At 40.2% G+C, this 26,450-nt stretch overlaps 1 protein-coding gene across 1 annotated transcript; it reads right to left on the reverse strand.

The window, feature by feature from the left end:
• Nucleotides 1-9,336: 9,336 nt before the first annotated feature.
• Nucleotides 9,337-25,238, reverse strand: NEUROD4 (neuronal differentiation 4). Its single transcript, XM_060763815.2, has 2 exons — nucleotides 24,824-25,238; nucleotides 9,337-10,429 (listed from the first exon to the last, which is right to left on the reverse strand). The coding sequence occupies exon 2, from the start codon at nucleotides 10,418-10,420 to the stop codon at nucleotides 9,425-9,427; it is 996 nt and encodes a 331-aa protein (XP_060619798.2). The 5' UTR covers nucleotides 10,421-10,429; nucleotides 24,824-25,238; the 3' UTR covers nucleotides 9,337-9,424.
• Between the last annotated feature and the right edge of the window lie 1,212 nt (nucleotides 25,239-26,450).

The raw sequence follows: 26,450 nt of genomic DNA on the forward strand, positions 1-26,450 counted from the left end.
ATAGCTTGGTTGGCTATTACTATATGGAAATCCCCCTCAATGGATCATCACCTTGTCATGGTAAGGTGGGTTGTGTGTTCCAATGAACCTGCAGGTGAAACCGTCAGAGTCATGTGGTCCCTGGGTGTCCAGGTCATAGGGGAGGAACCAGACCAAGCACAATTTGAAGACCTCAGTGGTGAAGCAGGCGGACGATAATACGGTATATGTTACAACAGCTGTGAAGGTGGAAGAAGGTTGCAACAGATGAGAAACTGCCATTGTTATGTTCATCATGCCACTGGATGAGACCCTCATTAGGTGAAGACTTTGTGTTGATCAGCTGTGCACTGATCTCCACACATAAATCAAATTCATACACAGGTGTCTTGTCTTCCAATAAAAATAAACCAAAACAAAAGTCCCATGGTGATCAGCAAGTGGCAACAGGGGCAGGACAGTGAAATATGGAAGCCCCCTAGTCACAGACTGGCACATGGGTGGTGGGTATGGTTTCAGTCACTCTATCTTAAGGTCTGAGGCAGTTGAGTAGTTCAGTAGCTGTATCCACAACTGAGCAGCCCTTTTTAGGGTCACTTTGCCACCCCATATGAGGAGGGAGTTAGAAAAGGTGCCCTAAACATAGTCTGCCTCTCTTATTCCTGACTGGACTGCTGTGTCCAGAGGGATCACCACCTTGCGGCCAAAAAAGAAAGATGAACTTTGGAACATGGAAAATACAGACCATGTTGGACAACACAGACAATGAACATCCTGAACACATGGACTGCGATTATTGCACAGGAGCTGGGATGCTTTAATATCAACATAGCAGCATTTCAGGAGACCCAGAGAGCAGGAGAGCAACAGCTGAAGGAAGAAAAAGGAAGCTACACCTTCTTCTGGAAGAGACTGCCTAAAGAAGAATGAAGAATACAGAGTTGACTCTACTATCAGAAATGACCTAGCGAAGCATCTGTCTGAAGCAGTACACCCATCAGCATTAACGAACGACTCTCAACCCTTCAAATTAATCTTGTCGAAAACCAGCAAGCAGCTATCATAAGTGCACACCAACATTAGATGCTGATGAAGTTATCAAGGACAATTTTTACTGTCAGCTGGATACCATCCTGTCGGAAATACCTAAGGAGCACTGCCTAGTTTGGAGGAAGTCAGCAAAGCCATCAGCCAGCTAAAAAATAACAAAGCCAGCAGACCTGCTGGAATCCCTGGTGAAATCTTTAAAGAGTGTGGACCTGAGCTGACACAAGTCCACTAGCTCATTGAAAAAGTGTGGGTGACTGAGAAAATGCTAGCAGACTTCAAGGATGCCACCATCATCACCCTTTTTTTTAAAAAAAGGCTAAGGTATCTCCCTTCTAACCTCCGCTGGGGAAATCCTTGCTAGAATCCTTGCAAATCACCTTCAACCTATCTTAGAAGACACTCTCCCAGAATCCCAGAATGGCTTCTGCCCCTCCAGAGCTGCATGACAGCTCCAAAAAAAATGCAGGGGACAAAATCAACCTCTGTACATGGCATGCATTGGCCTTGTAAAGGCATTTAACATAGTGAGTCACAATGCTCTCTGGACCGTCCTCCAAAAAATTGGATGCCCTAACAATTTCATAAACATCCTGCTGCTTCTCCATGATGGCAACAGTCTTGGACAGCAATGGCTCCCAAAGTGATCCATTTAAGGCAGCTGCTCCTTTTATCTCATATTTCAGCTTCTAGACATAGACCCCTTCGCTTGTACTAATAACCCGAAGGTTATATCTTACTGGCAGTAACTGCCTTTTTTCTTCTTCCCTGCACCACCTATGGATTCTCTTATCCAAGGAATAAAGGACTTTATTCTCCATCCTGGATCCTCTTACTACCCACAAATGTCTCTTTGCTAACTGCAAAGAATACTAAAATAGCATCTCTGCCTTGACTACGCACATGGACAAGAACATGCACATCTCCCAAACATCCCTATATGTAATACATACACATGATCACAGACAGTGCAAATGCTCTGCAATGCCACAGAGATAAACACTAGCAAGTCTGAAATTGTGATGAAGAGCAGCTGAGTTGAGGCTGGCTCTTTCTGAAAGTCAACCCAGGCTGCTCCTTCCTTTTCCCTATTCCCCCACGGAGTTGCCTGTGTTCTCTTCAATGTTCACTGGTGCATATCAGCTAACACACACATTTTGGGGATCAGGTCAGTTCCTTTGCTGACTTTTTTGGGAGGCAGTGGCAACCACTGTGTCCCTCTGTCGCTCTCTCCATTTCTACTTCCACATGGAGCTAGCAAAACACACTCAGCTGTGCTGGCTGCATGAGCCTCCAAGGAGCTCAGATTTGCCTGCTGCTACAAAATTGTGGACCCAGCAGCTACGGCTGTGGCTACCTAGGGGATGCTAGGCTGAATTGACAAGGAATTCAGCAGGAGAGAAGAGGTCAAGAGAGGAGTGGGCACTAGCGCAGGCAGAAAGCATTGTTAATAACCTTCCAGCTGGAGCCATAGCCCACCAGGGATAGTTACAGATACTGGAGCGAGGCAGGTTTAGAGTATTCTTCTCTCAAGTGCCCTCTTGGCATGAAACCTTGAGGAGGAATCTTAGTCTTAGTCAGGTAAATCATAATAACAACAAATATTATGTGCCCCTTGAAGGCTAACACGTTTTCTTAGATGTGAACTTTCTGTGCATTGTGGTTTATTTCATTGAATGCTACAGGACTGTGTCACTGAAGTCTTTAAGGCCAGGGCATCACTAAGGGGGTGCAGTGGGGTGTGTGGACGACACTGGGTAACATTGTCAGAGGGGTGACACAAAATGGGCTTGGTGCCTCCATGTGCATGGAGCTAGGCAGGTATTGGGACCCACAGAGGACAGTTCTTCCCAGAGGACAGGACAGAAAAGGATCCATGGGAGTGATAACAACCATAGTGACACTACTTTTTAAGGAGCTTCAAGATTCTTTATTTTTCTGATCCCACAGGGCTTTCCAGACAGCTCACAAAATGCACGAGCTCCCGCATTTTTACCTAGGCCAACCAAACAATGCCTCAAGTAAAAGCAAATTAATTCAGCACAAAGCAGCAAAACCCTGCTTTATGCCAAATTAATTTGTCATATGGAAAGACTCTGATCTTTCAGAAGATCTGTTTTTTCCAACTGTGGATTGGGCCCAGGGATTGTGGCCTGCGACTTCTGGGCCCAATCCACACAGCTATATTGAAATTTCCAGGCTCCTGGAGGCTGGAAAATGCAAGACAGCCCAAACCCCCTCCCCCAAACCCCTTTAAAAGCCTCAAAAACTAAAAATTACTTACCCTGCCACCATTATTCTGCTGCTGGCCCTCTCCTGGGATGTAGAAATGATGCACCTGTCATGTATCATGTTCTGCAGTTGATGGTGGTTGGTGGTGGTAGGCCTAGCAGTTGGTGATGGAAGGGTTCATGTAAGTCTTAATTCTAAAGGATTGAGTAATCTGTAAGTAAGAGTTCATGGGTGAAAGCAATTAAGGGTGGAGGTATGCAAGAGATAGGTTGCAGCTGGGTGTTTCTGGATATAATGAGCTAGCCTTGGGACTGATCTTGGGGAGAAAAGTATTTGTCTTATTTTGGTGGTAGATGCTGCTGGTTTTTCCCCAGGTTTGATATCCTGACCTGTCTCTTGAACTTTTGGAATCCTGGAACCTTCAATCTTTGGACTGGCTTTTAACTATGGTATAGACCAGGGGTCCTCAAACTTTTTAAACAGAGGGCCAGGTCACAGTCTCTCAAACTGTTGGAGGGCCGGATTATAATTTGAAAAAGGCATGAATGAATTCCTATTAATACTGTACATATCTTATTTGTAGTGCAAAAATACTTAAAACAATACAATAATTAAAATGAAGATCAATTTTAACAAATATAAACTTATTAGTATTTCAATGTGTAGTGTGGGCTTACTTTTGGCTGATGAGATAGGGTTGTTGTTGTTGTTGTTGTTGTTGTTGTGTGCTTTTAAGTCATTTCAGACTTATGTTGACCCTGAGCAAGGGACAGATAAATGATCTTGGAGGGCTGTATCTGGCCCTTGGGCCTTAGTTTGAGGACCTCTGGTATAGACTCTTGATCCTTGGACTTTGCTCATTGAACTCTTGGCATTTGACCACTGGACTGGACCCTTTGACTACAGTGTAGCATTTGCTATCAGTTTTTGTTTTATATTCTGTGGCTGAGTGCTATATTTATATTTTATATTTCATATTAAAACAGCCAGGAAGTAAGTGCTGATTTAATTAAACTGATACAAACTGAGTGTTTGTTTGGTTCATCTCTACCTAAATATGGCAGAGCCCTGGCAACGTGAGAGCACCAGGAGAAGGGGAGGGCAGGAGGGTTTTTCCAGGAGTTTGCAATCACCCATGTGATGAAGTCCTAGGTCATGTATTTGTATCCACTTTAGCGAATTCTTGTGCTATTGCCTCAATAAGGATTTCTCAAGCACATCACCAAGAGTGAATTATTCAAGATCTTTGCAATGCGTAAATGATCCTAGATTAAAATTGCATGTCTCATGCTAGCTTTATCATTGATTTTGTAAGTGTAACTAACACAATTTTTTAATTATGTAAATAGTAGCCACGGGAAAGCCCGAGGAGCCTGGGAAATCTGGATGCATTGATAGAAGATGTAACTTTTCCTATGCTCAAAAAATAGCCCCCAAAACAACAACAATCCTTTTTCCCCTGAAATTTTTTTCCCTGTCAGAAACAATTGGCCTTTTGGACCTTTTCTGAAAAACCGTATGAGTAATTCTGTATGTCCAATTGAGTTTACTCATGTTGTCTAAAACATCATCTCATAGGAACAGATAACCATCCTATGAAGGGCATTTTGAAGGTTATTTGCAGATGTGTAGGGGAGTCTGTGCTGTCAAATGCAATTTGCCAGCATAGGTAATTCAAGGACAAACCTTTGGATACAATTAAACTATTTGTTAAGATGTATGAAATCTGTTGGTGAAAGTTTGACCTCTTCAAAATCCTCTTATGGGGGGCATGTGAAGGGTGTAACAAAGTTTGAATGCCTCTTTTGAGCTCTTAAAAAGCTTGATCCATGGGATAGAGACAGTCATAAATAAAATGAGTCTTTTATCTGAAACAAGTCACCATTTTTATTTGGGCTGAAGAGCCAATTCCATTTTCTTTACAAAAGGATAATATATATTTCAGTACAAAACACACATCCTATGAAATAAACAAAACCCTTTGGGACTGTCCTTCTTGTTCAAAAAGCAGTTGTGATTAATTGGTTCCTTTGGGAGTACAATAGATTTCCAAAAGTGTATAAACACCTGATAGAGGATCAGTTTCCTTTATCAGAAATACCTGGCACCAAAAGCATCCTGGATTTCAGATTTTTTTAAAAAATTGGGAATAGTTTTGCATATATATCTATAATGGGATATTCAGAAGATTGCATCAAAATCTAAATATGAAATTTATTGATTTTTCATAAGCACCTTATATACATAGCCTAAAAATAATTTTATACAAATATTTGAGATATTTTAGGCATGAAACAAAGTTTGTCTGCACTGAACCACGAGAAATCAAAGGTATCTCAGCCCATGTGGACAGTTTTATATTTTGGAGTATTTTGGACTTCAGAAATCTCGATAAGGGATGCTGAACCTGCATACAAGTAGTAACCAGGGATGACCCTGCTTAGCTTTCATGTTCACACAATACCTGGTGCCTTTAAGGCCATGTAGACAGATGGACAGCAAACAAGCAGGCAAAAAGCAGCATTCTGCAGGACACATTTACCAGTGGTTGTCCAGAACTTTAGGCTGTTAGCACAAAAATATTACTTTGTTTGTTTTCCTTGAAAGAATAATAAAATAAGCAAAGCAATTTTGCCAGATACTTACAACAACAAGGTGGGGGAGAAATCTGCAATAGGCATATTCTGTGGTCAGGTCAGGAAAATGGAACTAATACCAATACCATGGCATCCAATGGTTCAGGTGAGGTGGTGATTCTTCCCTGAGCTTTAGTGTTAACTTTATTGGAGCCACCCAAGGCATTGAACCCAATAGCTAAAATAAGTTCAGCACCTTATATAAGTCATTTAAAGTTCACCCTAAAATCCAGAGTGGAATTGCCATTCCATTGAGATGGAAGCCAGCAGTGCCGTTGTATCAATATTTGGTCACAACACATCTATTTCCAGAGCTTGGAAGGAACATGATGAAAGTAGTATTGGTAGATGTCCTTTTATTTTTTTAAATAATTTTTTTTACCAATAAACATACCAACTTTGTTGTTAATTGCTTTCATATTATCTTCGATGTATGGCTCCCTTCTGAATGAGAGACCTCCAAAAGCTCTGGTTACCCTCTGGTCTTGCAAAGACAAAGCCATGGCTTCTTTTATTTGATCAGTCCAATTGTAATGCACAAATTTGTCCAATAATAGGCCAACTTTACTTGCTTCTTCATATCCTATGTGTCAAATACCACCATCAGAATATCATACCCAACAGAGTTCTCCATTTGCATACTTGGGTACCATCTGTTGTGCAAGTATCACCCTGTCAACAGGTTTTCCTCTGAACTGGTAACTATAGGATTGCTACCCAATTTGCATAGAATTGTTTTTTATTGCTCATACTGCTGCTGATCCTGCAGCTAATAAGACAATCTCTTATGAAGCTATCTGTCAATGGGAATATACAAACAGCATGAATATATATATATTATTGCTTGGTGACACTGTGGGCTGATGTTTTCCCCAGTACAAAAGTGGAGGGAAAGTAGAGGAATAAGTTAAATAAATAATCACTAATAAATAATCATGGGGCAAAGGCACCACAAAACAAAGAAAAGGGGAAATCCAACTTCATACACACATTTGTCCCCACATTGCTATAAAACCTCCAACTAATTATTTCATGAACATCACAGGTCATTGAAGCACTTTTCGCATTTCATGTGAAACAAAATGGAAACAATTAAAAAAAATCTAAATAAATAATAAATAAAGGGACTTAAGACATGCCATTTCTTGGTTATTTGTGTTTTGAAATATCGGTGTTGATGAGAAACAGATATCTGACATTTGCTTGGGTTCCACCCAATTGAATTGAAAAAAATAGACCATAAAATCTGTATTCAGTGTTAATGGCACATGGAGCTCCATGGGATAAGCATTATCAACCTTACTTTTTAAATGGCTGTATCAAAACAAATCGAAATCATATCTGAAGGTGGGACCATCAATAATATAAGGTCAACATTCTGGGAAATTCAAGTAGCCAGCCCTGAAGGCTGAGCTGGGTCCTGAAACTTGAATCTATCACAAAATCAAGAAAATCAAATTACAAAATACATTTCACATTTGCAGGATGGAAGGGGATAATAAAAGATCTCTTGAACATGTATTGTGTACCCACAGCTAGTGCTCAGGCTTCAGTGGCTTTGGCTGCATGAGGAACTCTGGCTGTTCACTTTAAACATAACACATAGGGAAAGGAGGATTTTGTTGTCACTGCTGGAGGATGAAGTCCATTGTATTTGAATATCTACAAATTTGCCACCAGCATGTTAGAAATGCATAATTTTCAATTGGTGATTACTGGGAGAAAAAGGAGAGAACCAAAATGTGAGAACCAAAAACCAACTCCTGGACATAGGAAGAGAGGTGAGTTCATTGTTCACTCAAATCAACTTCTTTTTGTGTATATTTTGAAGGGGATGGCTGCTTTGGGTCTTCAGATGCAATGATGTGATGTTTCTGTGGCATCCTAGCAATTACATCATCATCATTATTATACTGAAGTCAGTAGGACTAGTAATGTTGCAATCCACACAAATATACACAAGCTAGCCATTGGTGAAGCTGGGAAATAATTATATTTTCTGTTGGAAGTATAGCAGCTATTTGATAACAGTTGAGATTATTATTTCTCATGGTGTGACTCAAATTGCATTTCAGAGCATCCTGTAGCATTGGTTCTTTTTTCAGGCGATTTGCAAGCAAAGATGTTGCTTTCTTTACAATCAGAATAAGCCATTTCATCAATTAAAAACACTTTGCTATTGCCAGTTCCAGATATTGTGTTGCTCTGCTTTCTGCTTTTGTGTTCATCAAAGCCCTTTGGGATGAAGCCATAAAGTTGCCTGCCCTCTCCATTGTCTAATTCACCAGGAGGGAACTGTGGCCATCTAGATAATTTTGGACATGGTTAACATTCAGTGATCATTACGGTTAATTAAATCAGTAGCATGTGGGCACGAAGTTAACATTGCCCCCCCCCCCCCAATTATGCCCTTATATTGGCTTGGAAGAGAAAGGAGAGAAGATGTGGAGTCTCCTGAGTTTGGAACAAAGGCAGAGAGAGACATTGCATATCCTGCTCAGACTGTAATATCTATAAGAATGTTGGTGTGTGTCCAATATCAGATACTACACTCTCCATAACAGGTTTTTATTCTGCCTAACTACTATGGCTGGCTCAAGACATTTTGTTTTCTGAGGCAAAGAACAAGATGGCACTTCCTACATTTATATACAAATGCTGCTGGAATGATAGGTCATTTGGCAATAGAACATTGTCTCCACTGCACCTGAGAACAGAATGTCAGATTAGAGTAGCGTTTCTCAGCCTGTGGGTTCCCAGGTGTTTTGACCTACAACTCCCAGAAATCCCAGCCAGTTTACCAGCTGTTAGGATTTCTGGGAGTTGAAGGCCAAAACATCTGGGGACCCACAGGTTGGAACCACTGGATAACAGAGTGCAGAATAGGCAGAGGTGGCATCCACAGTTTCATCAAAATAGACAAATTACTAGAGTTCTTGTGGGGGGGGGGAGCTGGGAGTGGGGCTGGAACTGCTCTCTTTCATTGAATATCTTCTACCTGAGATTATTAAATAATAAATTAGTATAAAAACAATAAAAATGAGCACTGAAGACTGGATGGGGAGATGTTGGGTGATAGTATAGGAATTGGCCCACTGGCACTATGTACTGTGGACTGCCATCTTTTGCCGTAAAGTTAGCTAGCTTGATCCTGGTGAGGAAAATATATGTTTGCATTATATGTAACAAGGGTGCTTAGAACCATCACAATGCTCTGCAACAGTTATTGTCTCCCTTCATCCTAAATAACACTAAGAAGGACATTTTCAGATGCTCTTTACAAGTGGGAACCAGCCTATTAATTTAGAATCACAAAAATAATATTTGGGATTACATGGATGGAGGTATGGCAAGTTTGGCTTTCCCCCCTTCTTCCCAAAGGGCTTCCCATGAAACTAATGTGATACTTATCTTCATAAGGAGCAGAACAAGTCATCCCCCCCCCCCACATATTAATGCTACAGATGTCACACCATCTCTATTAAGCATCAGATGCCTTTTTATCCTGGAGCACATTTTAACTTCTTGGGTCATTCACTGAATATTGCATTGAGCTGAGCCCCCACAACATGGTGAGGATAGGAGTCATACGTCATATCTATGGGGATGTCATACCTGGGCACTGTGGTTGAGAAATGAGAGCTGTGCCCATGAGCATTACCCAGGGTAACAGAAGGATAGTGTGTCATGAAGCTATATGATTTTTCCAGATCAGGAGACCCATCTTGCTTGAGGGAAAAATTCCCACTGATGCTCAGAGGGGGTGTCAAAGGACCCTCATAAGATGGAGATGTGCAGTCTGGGTGGTGGTTGCCAAAGGAAGGATCCACTAGGCTTTTAAAGCTTGGTGGCTTTAGATGGACAAGATGGTTTTCCATATTCCCATAGGGTGGACTGGGCAGCCCTGGAGACTGGTAGGAAAAACTGTGAGAGGGCATCACTGAGTCAGAAATGGGTGCTTTCTCCTCATGTTTCTCCAAGAAAACGGACTGAGGTCCCAACTGTAGACAACCAGCAACCAGGTTACTAGTTGGTTGGGACAAACCTTTGCACAGCATATCCACAAAACCTTTGTCTTCTGGAGACTGTCCACTTTCTAGTACTTCTGACAAAGCCCAGATGTAGTTCCTGGCTAGTCTCAGCGTCTCAATTTTGGACAACTTCTGGGTCTTAGAGTAGCAGGGCATCACACGCCTCAAGTTATCCAAAGCATCATTTAGCCCATGCATACGAGTTCGCTCCCGTGCGTTAGCCTTCACCCGGCGAGCTCTGAACCGCTCCAACCTTGCCTTGGTCATCTTCTTCTTCTTTGGGCCCCTTCTCTTTGGCTTCCCACCATCTTCTTCCTCCTCTTCTTCCTCAATGCTGTCATGTTCAATTTCATTGAGGCTAGCAAGAATCCCATAGGGTGTTTGTCTGCTGTCTTCCTCCTTCATCTCATCTTGGGAACTGAGGGCTTCATCCATCCAGGGCTGAGAAGATATAAGGTCAGCCATCTCTTTGGGCTTGGTATAGAGCTTAGCCATCCCTTTAACCTGCAAAAACAACAGCCACAAATTCCAAATAAATGAAGGAATTGTCACATCTAGAAAATCCTTTTAAATTGACAGGTAAAATACTATAAACATAACTCTGTGATGTGCTGAATTTAATGTATTATCCATTCCAAACCTGCTTGGGGCCCTTCCACACAGCCCTATGTCCCATAATATCAAGGCAGAAAATCTCACATTATCTGAGTGTGGATTCAGATAACCCAGTTCAAAGCAGATATTGTGGGATTTTCTGCCTTTATATTCTGGAATATAGAGCTGTGTGGAGGGGCCCTATGCCTCTCCCCCTGCTTCTGATCTTTATTCCACTTTTCAAAGTTCATTCCAAAAATGTAATTATCATATAGCCTTGGTTATCTATAGCCTTGGTTATGTCATGAGGTACTTTGTAAAAGGAGGTATCCAGTAGCCCCTTGTACAAAGATACTACTCCTCTATTACAACCGAACCTTGAGGACACCAGGATGATATCTTTATTCTGAGGGCCCTTCCACACAGCCCTATATCCCAGAATATCAAGGCAGAAAATCCCACAATATCTACTTTGAACTGGATTATCTGAGTCCACACTCAGATAATGTGGGATTTTTTGCCTTGATATTCTAGGATATATGGCTGTGTGGAAGGGTCCTTAGTAGTAACTGAGAAGCTGGGGGAGATAATCCAGGAATATTATGGCTGCAGCTGGCCAACTAGTCAGCTGGTTAAATGGGAAGAGGAACATAGAGCATACCATCTGAGATTGTGCTGCGCATTTGTGAGGATTCTTTCCTTTTATGTGAAGCTGAGAGATGTCCCCATGCCCTACCCCAAGAAGCTGGAAATCTAGCACAGTAATGTTGGTAGACCAATACATTTGCCAACATTCCAGTTGGATCTGATCCAGTAACACACAACCATTGTAAATATGCTAAGAAACAATGCACAATATAAATGGAGTGCTCCAGTTATATAGTGACTCTCAAGGAAAGACTGAGAGAATTGTTTTTTTTAATAATGCTGCTGATGATACTTTACCACAATTCTGAAATTACTTTATATTCAAGTTGAAACAATGGGATATTTGAAAAATCTAAACATGGCGGAAAGCAAAATTTATTCATCTATCTAGGCCAGGTCTTTGAACATTTAAGTCTACCTGAAGACTATGTTTGTTGTATTTCTTAAAGATACCCTTCCATCTCCAATCATTATCTGCCATCTAAAATTTGTTTTAAAAAATTGTGTGCTTTACGCCTCCAATCTACAACAACATATACTGTTAAGCACTTCCAGAAGAGCATTGGCAGATTTGAATGAATAATATGAATTTTGAAGAATTTCGATAGAAGGCATCTATGAATTCACAGTAATATTCAAATCTCCAGTCAGTTTTCTGAAAACGCAGAGGACATTTCCCTTCAGCAAACATGTAAAGTGTGTACCTTCCAATTACCTTTTCATTCATATCGATCCAAAATTTTCAGAGGGATTTTCTTAGGCAAGGAATACTCAGGCCCCTTCTACACTGCCATATAATCTAGATGATCAAATTAGATAATCCACCTTATCTGTTTTGAACTGGATTATATGAGTCTACACTGCCATATAATCCAGTTCAAAGCAGATAATCTGGATTTTATATGACAGTGTAGAAGGGGCCTCAGATGTTGCTTGCTATTGCATTCCTCTGAATATAGTTTAGAGTATCTGATTTTCTTTTCCTTCTAGGTACCAACTATTTCTGTCCCCATTTAGCTTCCAAAATAAGATGGGGATATGGTGCTTTCAGGGCATTTGGACAACATGATTGTAAACTGCTGTGACTGTAAATTGCTAAAACTGTAGGAAGCTTAATGATTAGGGGATTCTAGAAGTTGTAAATTCAAACATCATGTTTTTAAAACTCTGCAAGGAGATAGGATAAAGTTAGTTATTGTAAGGAACCACAGATCAACTGAAGTCAATGTGGTATATTAACCACAATTAACTTCAATATAATTGCTTTTATAAGGCTGCAGATGCCCTATAGTATCATAGTCTCAATGTTCAGGATTCTGTGAGGTTAGGGTTCAAAGCCTATCTTAGTCACTGAAACTCGCCAAATGATTTTGGGGAAGTCATACTCTCTCAGCCTCAGAGGAAAAAAAAAGGCAAATCTCAGCCTGAAAACATCTGACCAAGTAGTTGATAATGTCTCTATTACTTGGAGTAACCCTGAAAGTACATAACAGCAACTGATTTTAAAGATCCCTCGAATTGCTGAATGCTGAGGAAGAAGTGCCTATCGAATGGCATCTTCAAATGTTTGCATTATACATTAATGAGCTTGACATGAAATCAAATATTGCTTTGTGGAATACTCCTCTTTAGAGCTGAATTCAACTATGTTCTCATCCAAAAAAATCTATTCCACACAGATGTCTGGAGTCTGCTGGTTTTCTTTGGTCATTGAACAGGGCTATTTTCTTATTGCCTTCTCAAGACTTAGAAGGTATTTTTCCTCTTCTGCAAATCATGACATATCTCTGTCAGTCTCTTCTGCATGAAAGATGTTTTTTGATTGTTCTACATGGAAAATGCCTTTATTTTTAGCATACAAGGCTTGGAATGAGAAAAACCGAGGAAATTTGGTGGGGTTAATGAATATTTCCAGAATACACATCCATCTCATGTGCATATCTTTAAGACCTGCAACTGAGCAACTGTCATAACAAGTACTTCTTCCAAGCACTCTGGAGGTAGAAGTATTGGTAGAAGATGTTTGTCTAATGTTCTGCTTGGACTTTCCTAACCTGAGTTCTTTTCCTGGTATCCTCTTTTACCTCTGGTGAATAATGGATGATACAAGAATGCTACGGGAAAGGAAAAAAGACCAGCCTATGTTTCATGATAATCAACTGCTTGTCAGCTTGACTTACTCATTTAATAAAGCTTAATGTGTAAGCAGCTTTGTTGAAAATGTGCCATCCAACTAATCGGTCAACTGGCTATCGCCTCATCCTTTGCAGCAAATCCTACTTTTAATATGCCTGATGGGACTCGAATAATGGATTACAGTGATAATTGTTGTACAAATGGGGTGTATGGTTTGAAGCTACAAGCAGAGCCCAATTATGTTTGTACAATTATAATATGAACAATCTAGCCATGTGCTGAAAAGGGTTAGGGAAACAGGTACGTGCCTGCACCTGATTTGAGACAGTCAGATGTATGAACCCTGGAGAATCAGTGTAGTGTAATGGGGAGACTCTCAGCTTTGGAACAAGGAGATAACAAATTCAAATCACTATGCCGGTATGAAGCTCACTGAATGACCCATTCATCACATCTAAGGTCCCTTCTACACAGCTGTATAACATCCCACATTATCTGCTTTGAGCAGTGTGGACTTAGATAACCCAGTTCAAAGCAGATATTGTGGATTATCTGCCTTGATATTCTAGGTTATATGGCTGTGTGGAAAGGACCTAGGTCTATCCCACTTTAATTATACCTTGGAAGTGAAATCCAAGCTGGTGGTTTCCAGGTCAGTGAGACAGTCAGTCTAGTCCAGGGATAGGCAAACTTCAGCCCTCCAGGTGTTTTGGGGCCCTCCCACACAGCCCTATATGAGAATATCAAGGCCAGAAAATCCCACATCTGCTTTGAACTGGTTATCTGAGTCCACACACAGATAATGTGGGATTTTCTGCCTTGATATCCCAGGATATAGGGCTGTGTGGACTTCATCTCCCACAATCTCTAGCAGCTAGTACAGTTGAAGTCCAAAACGTCTGGAGGGTGTTTGCCTACACCTAGTCTAGTCAACATTCATTGTAGAATGAATGTTATTTTAAGAAGCTATCCAAACTGCTGAACCTATTCAGAGATAGAAGGCCCATTCACACAGCCCTATATCCCAAAATATCAAGGAAGAAAATTCCACATTTTCTGCTTTGAACTGGAATATATGGCAATGTGGACTCAGATAACCCAGCTCAAAGTAGATATTGTGAGATTTTATGCCTTGATATTATGGGTTATATGGCTGTGTGGAAGGGCCCAGAGTTCAGCACCTTAAATAGCTCCCTTAAGCCTTGAAGTTGAACCCTCATCAGATCCACTCTGTCATTAGAAAAGGGAGAATCAAAATTAGGAATGGTTCAATCAGTTCTGCTCTTTTCAACATTAAGATTTAAAAGAAAACCTCAAACTTTTTCTATATAAAAAAGATTCTCAACTGAGTTCTAACAAGTACAGCAACCAACCTATAGCCCCAGTGACCAATTGCTCCTATGTGTCACTTCTCTTCTTGTAACAGGAGGTGTGTACTGAATGGCAATTGTAAAATCACTGCTGTATCTTGTTTTCAGTGGTTAGAAGACAACAGCAGTGATCAGTTATGATGTCTGACATGCAACAGCACTGTGAAGAAGGGCATGAATAGAAATGAAGGCAAGGTGGTGCACCCACCTTATTTGAATCATGAGCTAAACTTTATTTGAACAGAACTTCTTAACCATATATTTATTGAATGGAACAGGATTTTATCAGATGTTGCAATCTACTTTTATGTAGCTCCATTAATAATGATAACCTAGAAAAGATGGGAAGAGGAGATACTAATCTGAAGAATCCTCAGAAAATAAGACAGGGGCTCTACGAAGTGGTGCTTCTCAGGTCTGGGAATTGGATACGCAAACCACTTTACACAGTGTTGCACATCCCCACCCCACCCTGTATTGGCAAGGCTTGGGAGTTCTCCTAGATCCATCTTTAAACTTAGAGACCAAAGTGGACTCTGTGACACAGAATGCTTGACACCCACTCAAAACGATCCATTAGCTCCAGTCGTTCATGGACAGGGACATCTTAGCCACAGTAAGCCCACATGTTAACTTTCCAGTTAAATATCCACTACATGATGATGACTTGGAAGGCAAGGCTACTGCAAAATTCAGCAGTATACCAAAAAAGGAGTTGCATTGGCTGCCCATGGACTCCCAGTCTGAATTCAAATTGCTCATTATGACATTTAAGGTGCCTTCTAGACAGGACCTATATCCCAGGATCTGATCCCAGGTTTTCTGCTTTAAACTGGATTAAATTAGTCCATACTGCCAGATAATCAGGGATAAACAGAAAACCTTGGATCAGATCCTGGGACATATGGCCTGTCTGGAAGCGCCTTAAATGCCTTAAAATCTTGATTCTTGAATGGACCCCTCCTCCCTATATATGTATATATTCCCAAGGACTGAGGTCAGCAGAGGAGGGTCTCTTCTGTATCAAACCGGCAGAGGTAATAAAAATGGGAGGACATGGCTCTAGGCTATGGTGGCCCTTCTCTTGGAGGTCCAAATCGCTGCAGCGTTCATTTCTTTCTGGCACCAAACCACCACCACCCTTTTTTTTTTTACGAAATCTTTCAGAGACTTATGTTTTTGTGGTGTGTGTATGTGTACACCTTCACAACCTTTCAACATTCTTCCTCTGTTGTACCATTGTTGTTAACTGCTTTCATGTCAACTTCAAGTTATGGTGGCCCTATGAATGAGAGTCACCCTATCATCAATAGCCCTGCTCAGGTCTCTGTGGCTTCCTTTACCGAGTCAATGTATCTGGAATGCAATCTTTCTCTTTTCCTACTACCTTCTGCTTTACTAAGCATTATTGTACTTTTGAGTGAATCATGTCTTCTCATGATATGGCCAAAGTACATCAGTCTCAGTTTAGTTGGCCTCTAGGGAGAGTTGAGGCTTGATTTGCTCTGGGATCATTGACTTGTCTTTTTATCAATGCATTGTATCTACAGAAATATTCTCCACCACCTCAGTTTAAATGAGTTGATACTGTCAGCTTTCTTCACTCATACAATGACATGGGCAAAGACAAATTTTATTCAACTATATATTTTTACACTTTGGGATCTTGTGTAGTTACTTCCTAACTAACCTTTCAAGTCCCAGGCTTCTCCTGATTTCCTGAATGCAATCTATTTTCATATTAATAAATGATAGAAAATTTTGAACTATTTCAATGTATTCATTTTCTGTTTTAAAGTTATTTAAATCATGTGTTTGTTATTAATTTCCTAATGTTCAACTACAAACCTTTCTTCCTTGACTTTTTCAGTATTTGTTCCAAACCTTTACTATTTTTTTACAGTATGGTGTTGTCTGCATATCTTATATTGTTGATATTCTTTTCTCCAATGTCTCCTTTTTTCGATTTGAATCCTGCTCTACTTATGCTATGTTCAGCCTATAGGGTAAACAGATAGGGTGATAAAATGCAGCATTGTCTGACCTTTTGCTGGTTAGATTCCAAAACAGAATTTTTCAATGTCTTCTCTTTATGACTCAGTACTTGGATTATGGCATCATCAGCATAACCTCTTCCTCATGCAAACCCAATACTGCAGAAAGGTGAGTATTGCATAGTTATGCAGGCACAACTCTAGATCATGCAAGTGGTAGTACTTCTTACATGCTTGTACAAGAAGGTATTCAGTACCACCTTATGAAAGCAGTTCCCTATTCACCCACAATACAACAGACTGATTTAAAAGGTTGGCCCAGTGTGTGGCATAGGTTCTTTCCAAATCAGAAATGCTCACTGGAACAGCCATTATAACATCTTAAACTGGACACATGCCTATTTAAGTAAACCAGGTCAACCTTTTACTTGCTTTGAACAAGATCTCATTGCCTCTGTACAGAAAAAATGACAAAGTTGTTGGCTAGTTGGACTGATCTCTGCCTGACTAGCACTTCCCTTTTCCCCCCCCTTTTTCCCTTTTTTTTGGGGGGGGGGTCATGTCAAGAGTGACTTGAGAAGCTGCAAGTCACTTCTGGAGTGAGAGAATTGGCTGTCTGCAAGGACATTGCCCAGGGGACGCCCGGATGTTTTGATGTTTTTACCATCCTTGTGGGAGGCTTCTCTCATGTCCCTGCATGAGGAGCTGGAGCTGACAGAGGGAGCTCATCTGCGCTCTCCTCATATTCGAACCTACGACCTGTTGGTCTTCTGTCCTGCCATCACAGGGGTTTAACTCACTGTGCCACCAGGGGCTTCCCATGAATAGGAGCAATTGCCCTAACAATAAGTGGGTTAATTTAGAAACTTCATTTGATGCTGTATAACTAGCACATAGTCACAAGTACTAGCTATGTAAATATTGTTATGTGATCACTGATGGGCTGAGACCCTTTGGGATGCAATATAGAAATAAAAATGACACGGAATCAATGTGGAACAGCCATAAAATCCTATGAACAGTTGTGAATAGCCTTGAACCACTAATAGATGGAAGGAGTTTTATATGGCTCATTCTTTTCACCTTTCAGATACAAAATGAGATGAGAACATTCACCTGAGCCCTAAGTTCTCTATTGTCACTTACAATAGAGTAAGAAACAAAGGGAGGAGCAAAGAGTGGACTTTTAATTGCTTTGTTTAGAACATCTGGTCCTTCTGGTCCAACATTACATATCACAAATTGGTTTTCAAAGTTCCTTTCACTTTGAAGCAATTTATTGAACAAATCTTTTTGATGAACATAAACACAACTGCCCCTTGGTCACGTGGACCCGTAGTCCTTGGAACCTCAACAAAAAGATGTGAAGCTTAACCGGAAATCTGTTTTCTACCAAGTCCACTTCTTAGTTCATCTAACTTGTTACTGTCAGCATGGACTAGTAGTGGCTTTCTACGATTTCAGACCAACATCTCCCCTAGGGATCTTTGATATGTAGCTCAGCCACTTTACATCTGGTCTATAGCAGCCTAAAGCTCTTCCTAAATAATGACAACAATTTAAGATGTATATTCAGGGAAAAAATCATCTTAAATGGGTAGATATATGTTGACTTGATTATATTCTTGTGTTCAGCGATGATTCACACACACATCCTCACTCCATTCCAAACTATAAAAAGCTGATGGGTTTATTAGGTCTTGAAGGTAAAGCCAGAACCACAGTCAAAAATAAGTTAATTTGACAGAATTAATACTCTTTAATTGAAATGCAAAAACATAAAGGTTCTACTGTATATATATTTTAATAATATTCTCCTCTGAGTTAAATTCTAAAAACCAAAAAAGCCATGTGCGTTTTTTAAATGCAAAGTCTTTCTACACTTACTTTATAATGCAATTGTATTTCTGTTGGATATAGCTATGTACTTTCCATCTGAATACACTTCTAGATAAAGCTTATGTTACGTTATTTACTTCCACCCCCTCCCACATTTTTACTAGCTATGGGTCTATCAGGCAGGACCAATTAAAAGTGATTGAAATAATCTCTAAACCTTATATAGCTTGAGTCTGGAGTATTTGGAACACTATGTTTCACTATATGAGTCTGCCCCAGATTTCACTATACAAGGCATCTTGATTAGGCTTGGGCAATCCATGGTTCTAAATGGTTCTAAAGTACTTACAAAACTAAAGTTCTGGTGGTGAAAATTTCAGAACTCTAACAAAACTCTCAAAATTTCATAATAAATGGCAGTTCCTAATTGGTTCTGTCATTAAAATCACCAATAATGAAATAATAATTAATTTTTGAAAGTTTTGTTAGAGTTCTGAAATTTTCACCACCAGAACTTTAGTTTTGTAAGTACTTTAGAACCATGGATTGCCCAAGCCTAATCTTGATACTTGTAGTTTGGAGAACTCTCAGCTAGAGATCTCTAGTTTTTGAAACTCTCAGCTAGAGATCTCTAGTTCCTAACTAAACAATATATCCAAGGATTACAAAGGATACTGCCATCATAGCTGAAGTGGAATCATAGTGCTATAGTAATATAGGGGGAGCAGAGGCCCCTCTCTTGGTTCTCCCACAACGAGTCCCATACAGTAATAACAGAAGACAGGGCCTTATTAGTGGCTGCTATCAGATTATGAAACTTTCTTCCCAGGAGAGAGCAGTATGTCAATCCCTCTCATCCCTTTCTGTTGACAAACAAATACTTGTTATCCAAGCAGACTGAAAGACAGTCTTTTGATTTGGATGTTGTGTTTTTAATTTAATCGTTTTTATCTGATGGTTTTTAAATTGTGCTCCATCTAATCGTTACTTTAATATAATGACTGGAATCACTGCACCTGACCATGATAACTTAGTGTTTTAAGTTTTATATCATGCTTGAGCTACTTTAAATCTTAGCCCTGGGAGGAAAAGAGAGAAGGATAACTGTAAATCAAACAAACAAGCAAGAAAATAAGTAAGCAAATGTAAAAATAAATAAATAAAATTTCATCTAAGTTCTGGCCATTCTGTACTTTGGCAATTTTTTTGTGTTTAGCTAACAAATTATAACTGATCAGAGTCCTACTTTGCTAGCCCTATCCCGTGTATCTCTGACTGAGTTGCATTTCGAAAGAACTTTCCTGCTGAAACAAATAAGCCCAGAAAGCAAAGCACTCTGAAAGCAAAGCACACCCTTGCTTAGGGTTGGATTTCCTTCTTGTTCAATGCAGAATAGGCACATCTGATTATTATTCCTAGGGAATTACGAGCTGTCTATCAGTGCACTCAGGGAAGTCTCGGAGAAAGTGTGGCCAGATGGGGCACGGCCAAAGGGCACAGGAAAATATATCACATTTCCCCCTTTTGAAATAATTGTGGGTTAACAAGATCTCTGGTTATTATCTAGATCTCTTTTTCCTCTTTTTATAACATTATTGTAAGCATTGTCTGATCTGAAATGGGCAGATTCCTATTCTACTCATGTTATATATCCTAACTCTGATGACCCATTTTTCTTTCTAGCACAGTAAGGAAAATTATGTCTTAGTAGGACCTGTCTTAGAAATTACTCAAAAGCAGTTTCTCATAGTCTCAAGCAGTAATTTTCCTCAACCGTGATGTACCAGATCCTATGACTAGTGATACTGATGGCTGGATCTAAGAACTGTTAGGTGGAAAATCTTCTATGAAACAATGGCTTCAAACTACAAGAAAGGAGATTCTATCCGAACATTAGGAAGAACTTCCTGACTGTAAGAGCTGTTCAGCAGTGGAACTCTCTGCCTCGGAGTGTGGTGGAGGCTCGTTCTTTGGAAGCTTTTAAACAGAGGCTGGATGGCCATCTGTCGGGGGTGCTTTGAATGCGATTTTCCTGCTTCTTGGAAGGGTTGAACTGGATGGCCCATGAGGTCTCTTCCAACTCTAGGATTCTATTATTCTAAGAGGTAACACTTCTACAGTGTTATTGTTACATGCCTTCAAATTGACTTATTTCTAGCCTATCGTAGGGTTTTCAGAGCAAGGTTTATTCAGAGCAGTTTACCCTTGACTTCCTTTCAGGCTGAGAGAATGTGTCTTGCCTAATGAGTTTCTATAGCTCAGCAGAGATTTCAGCCCTGGACTTCCAGAGTCCCATTTCAACACTCAAACGTTTACATCATGCTGGCTCTCCTCCATTGCTTACCTAATGACAAAAAGAAATGAAGTTCATTGCAAGACGTTGCAATGAACTTCAAGTGGGATATGTTTTGGCATTGAATTGCTGCCTAATTTGTAAGGCTACTCTGAGTCCCCTTTGGGGTTGAGAAGGGCAGAATAGAAATAATGTAATAATAATAATAATAATAATAATAATAAGAAGAAGAAGAAGAAGAAGAAGAAGAATATAATATATACAATAACACTTTATTTCTAGACTGTCCTGTCCCCCTAGAGGGACTCAGGGCAGTTTACACACACACACAAAGTAAATAATAAATAATAATAAATAGAAAGAAACATTTCACCCAGATCTAAGAACTATAGTGGAGAAATGGAATAAGCTGTGCAGAAAATACACACATTTTCTGCACATAAGCTGTGCAGAAATTATTCCTCTATTTTTGTGTGAGAAAGATAGTTTTGTGGATAGCAATCAATGCTGGAGAGCTTCTAATTGGAAATGTATTGCCCTGCTAGATAATCAACCCCGTGCCTAACTCTCAGTGTGAGTAACAATACTTCTTCCTCTGTAGTATCTGTAGATTTAATTAGCAACAATTCTCATTATGATTTTGCAGATGAGGGGCAGGTCTCACTCTCTCCACCTCAGAGGAAGGCAATGGCAAAACTCTTCTGACCAAATTTTTCCAAGATAAACTCACAATAAGGTCACCTGAGGGCTGCCATAAGTCAGAAATAACTTGATGGCAAACAACAACAACTAATGTAGTATCAGCAGTGTCCTAAAGCTTGCAAAAAAGGAACATGTGTTGGAATACAAATCCACATGTGAGAAACTAAAACCCAGAATTATTCACTAGACTACACTGTCTATGATCAGAATAGTATGCATAGAGTCATCACTTTCTGTGGATTTGTTTGTTCACATTGATACCTTGTTGACACCCTGTTAATATTATATGGATAAGTAGGAATTCAAATCTTCTGCTGCACCCTGGCATCTCTAATATTAAACATTACACCCTGAATAACCTTCTTTCAGTATCTTTTATTCTAACTCGTTTCCTGATTCCACCTACAAACATGCATCAGAAGATATGAAGAAACCCATCGTTTAAGAACTAAATCGGGTGGTAAGAAATTTCCCCCTCACAAAAGTCCAACTAGTTTTGGTTCTCCCCTCTAAGCTAGTGTAGTCCTCTATATAACTTTACAATGTGGTGAGGATTTTACACATATTAATGCAGGTATGTAGTAGAAAGCATCATCTTCTCTATCATTCCATTTATAAAAATGTATTAAGGGAGTATGCATAAATAATCTGTACTAAGTGATTTCAATTTAATTACGTCCCTTGTAGATTGGAATGCAAGTCAAGCATAATCTAGGGGAGAGTCTCAAAACTGATTAATGTGAATTATTGTATTTACATTTTTAATGAACCTTTAACCCTCTTTTGTAGCATAGCTAAAGTGTCTAATAAAGGCTGATTAAAACTTTACCCTCTCGTTCACAAACACACACTCAGATGCCATCCATAATAGATTGTACGTTGAATGAGGATTGCTGGGTTGAATGAATGTGTGAGTTCAATCCTTAAGACTGTAGGGTACTATTTGGGGGCCTCAATACTTCCAAAGTGTGCTAATAGGTCATTGTCAGTTACTTGACTCAACTTTGGGTTTTAGTCTGAACATTGAAAAACTTTCCCCTAAAAGTCTCCCATAGATAATGAATAAAAGATGAAATTACAAACATTTTAAATTTTAATCAAAATGGTTTATATTAATATTACTTGTGAGTATATATCAATTTGAAATATATTCATCTAGTTTTAGCAGAAGCTAAAATGCAATTAAGTAGAAACAAGTGTAACGTTGAGTTGTTGAAAGCTTTCGTGGCTGGAATCACTGGGTTTCTGTGAGTTTTCCAGACTATACGGCCATATTCCAGAAGCATTCTCTCCAGACATTTTGCTCATATCTGTGACAGGCATCTTCAGAGGTTGTGAGGTCTGTTGGGAATGAGGCAAGCGAGGTATTTGTGGAGTGTCCAGGGTGGGAGAAAGAACTCTTGTCTGTTTGAGGCAAATGTGAATGTTGCAATTGGCCGCCTTGATTAGTATTGAATTGTCCAGCATTGAAAGGCCATTCAATGCTAATCAAGGTGGCCAATTGCAACATTCACACCTGCCTCAAACAGATAAGAGTTCTTTCTCCCATCCTGGACACTCCACAAATATATAAACCCCATTTTCCTAGTTTCCAACAGACATCTCAACCTCTGAGAATGCCTGCCATAGATGTGGGTGAAATGCCAGGAGAGAATGCTTCTGGAACAAGGCCATATAGTTCGGAAAACTCACAGTGACTCAAATACAACATCATAGTTTGCATGTTTTCCCTGTTTGAGAAGTCTTTCTTTCTTTTTTTTCTTTACATATTATAAATTTTTAATTTTAAAAAGGTAATGCATTAACCATATACATTGCAGACATATTCACATACACATACATAGACAACCTGCTACCCACAGTACAATTAAACCCTCAACCCACCCCCCATCTTTCAATGCTTTTATCTCCCAAATAGACTTTATTTGGTAGTTTTAGCTGGCAGGGGCAGGCAAACTAACAGGATTTGAATACTATAGGATTATTTTGCTATTGGATTTTTCTGTTTTGGGTTTTTTTCTCTCTGCATCTTTTGTCAGATACAAATTATATTTTTGAAAATCCAATACAATTAATTTTTTTAAGTGTCCCATAGCATCAAGCTCTATCGCCAAAATATTTTCAGCCCCTTAGAAAAACAACAACACCCCCAGAATGGTTTCATCACATCTTGGCCTTCTCTTCCATGAAGAAACTCAAACTGAATGAGGACATCTCTTCCAGTGATGTGGGAGCAACAAGAACTCACAGGTGGGTTTTTTTCATGTCAGGAGTGACTTGAGAAACTGCAAGTCACTTCTGGTGTGAGAGATTTGGCCCTCTACAAGGACATTGCCCAGGGGACGTAATGGGAGAAAAAGTTGTTACATATGCATTAGTAATAATGAGGACTTTCTAGAAAAATGGAAGTTGGCCATGGCATATCTGAATAGAGAGTCAGTAATATAGAGGAGCTCCATTAGGAATTTAGGTTTACCATGAATAAGGATAGATAAATAGGCTTAAAGGCTTCATAGTGTTTCGGTGTGGGAAGTCATGGTGTAGGGTGCACGGGTGTGGGGATGAGGGTTTATTTTGTTTAGGATAGGGGTTTTGGGGTGAGTGTAAGGTCTGTGGTATGTGTGTAAAATGCCATGTGATGATTTACTGAATGTTATGGAAAAAATTTAATACAAAGCTCTGACGGAAAGCAGTGGAAAACAGGCAGAAATAGCAAGTCTATGTGTATTAAGATATGTAAATGATAATAATTTGTATTTAATGACAAAATTAACTGATTGACTGAATAAGGTAGATAGGCATGTAAACGTCAAAAATATTGGTACCTGATTATATCTGCCATGATTTGCTTTTCTGTTATGTACCATAATCAAAATAAACAGTTTTAACAAAAAAAGTAATAATTAGGGTGTGTTTGGAACTATGTGCCTTCAAGTCCCAATTTATGACGTTCCCATACATTTCATATCATTTTCTTAGCAAGGTGGTTTTTACAGTTCAATGACTGTATTCCTTGATGGTCTCCCACCTGAGAACTTTTTTTTTCATGTCAGGAGTAATTTGAGAAACTGCAAGTTGCTTCTGATGTGAGAGAATTGGCCCTCTGCAAGTACGTTGCCCAGAGGACGCCCAGATGTTTTACCATCCTGTGAGAAGCTTCTCTCATGTCACTGCATGAGAAGCTGGAGCTGACAGACAGGAGCTCACCCCGCTCCCTAGATTTGAACCTTTCGGGGTTTAACCCATTGTGTCATGTGGGGCTCTAACAAATGTAAACAATCACTTTCAACCACGGATTCATTTAGCCCATACACAAACTTACCCTACTGAAGAGGACTGCTGGAGGACTTCGGATTGGATCCTGCAGGGAGCAGAAGTGGCCAAGGGTGCTTCAGAAGCCTTCCAACATTCTCCCAGCGCGGCGGGACGTTTCAGCACCACGGAGGGTGGTCAGCTCCCTCTAAGGACTTGGGCTTTGCTTTGGCTGCTTTCCCCTCCCTTGGCTCTTGCTGGAAATAAGAGTATCCCTTCCTTGCAGCTGGCTGTTGAGTGCTCCTCTTCCTCTCCTCTCCAGGATTTCAGCACCCTTTGACAAATAACAGCAACTGCAAGTTCTCTCAGCGGCTCCTTCCTGCTTCTGGCGACCTCCTCCTTGGGACCCCGACACTTTTGAAAGCTTCTGGTGTTGCCCCTTTCTGCTTGGCTGAGCCAGCCCTGAGAGCTCCTCCCACTTGGGACACAAGGGGAAAGAAGGCCAAGGCAGGCAGGAGGGGTCTCTGGTGGTGACGCCGCCTCAGCCAGGAAGGTTTCCCAGTCCCCTAGTTTTCTCGTTTCTGGAACCACAATCATTTCTTAGTTTCTGAAACACAGGAAGATCTCTCGCTTTGCCTTTTAAGAAAAGAGCAGTTGAGTGTTTCACCTTTAGTTACAGCAGATGAAGAGAGAGATTGATCAAAAGTGGGAAGGGTTGGAGAGAAGGGAGGATGGAAATGCATCTACTCAGAGGTGCACACATTTTAGACAATTGGGTTGTTGTGAGTTTTCCAAGCTGTATGGCCATGTTCCCGAAGCATTCTCTCCTGACATTTCTCCCACATCTATGGCATAGAATCATAGGATCAAAGAGTTGGAAGAGAACTCATGGGCCATCCAGTCCAACCCCCTGCCAAGAAGCAGGAATATTGCATTCAAATCACCCTGACAGATGGCCATCCAGCCTCTGTTTAAAAGCTTCCAAAGAAGGAGCCTCCACTACACTCCGGAGCAGAGAATTCCACTTCTGAACGGCTCTCACAGTCAGGAAGTTTTTCCTCATGTTCAGATGGAATCTCCTCTCTTGTAGTTTGAAGCCATTGTTCTGCGTCCTAGTCTCCAAGGAAGCAGAAAACAAGCTTGCTCCCTCCTCCCTGTGGCTTCCGCTCACATATTTATACATGGATATCATATCTCCTCTCAGCCTTCTCTTCTTCAGGCTAAGCATGCTTTCTAAGAGGTTGAGAGGTCTTTTGGAAACTAGGAAAATGGGGTTTATATATCTGTGGAATGTCCAGGGTGGGAGAAAAACTCTTGTCTGTTTGAGGTAGGTGTGAATGTTGCAATTGGCCACCTTGATTAGCATTAAATGACCTAGCAGTTTCAAGGTCTGGCTTCTTACCGCCTGGGGGAAATCTTTGATGGAAGATTATTAGTTGTCCCTGATTGATTCTTGTCTGGAATTCCCTTGTTTTTGAGTGTTATTCTTTATTTACTGTCCAAATTTGAGTTTTTTTTAAAAAAACTGGTAGCCAGATTTTCTTCATTTTCATGGTTTCTTCCTTTCTGTTGAAATTGTCCACATGCTTGTGGATTTCAGTGGCTTCTCTGTGTAGTCTGACATGGTGATTGTGAGAGTGGTTCAGCATTTCTGTGTTCTCAAATAAAATGATGTGTCCAGGTTGGTTCATCAAGTG

This window comes from Anolis sagrei, chromosome 2 (assembly GCF_037176765.1).
Source record: "Anolis sagrei isolate rAnoSag1 chromosome 2, rAnoSag1.mat, whole genome shotgun sequence".
NCBI lineage: Eukaryota > Metazoa > Chordata > Lepidosauria > Squamata > Dactyloidae > Anolis > Anolis sagrei.

Bases quoted from the DNA above. Each gene is read 5' to 3' on its own strand.
- NEUROD4 (XM_060763815.2), bottom strand. From the start codon at position 10,420: ATGGCTAAGCTCTATACCAAGCCCAAAGAGATGGCTGACCTTATATCT.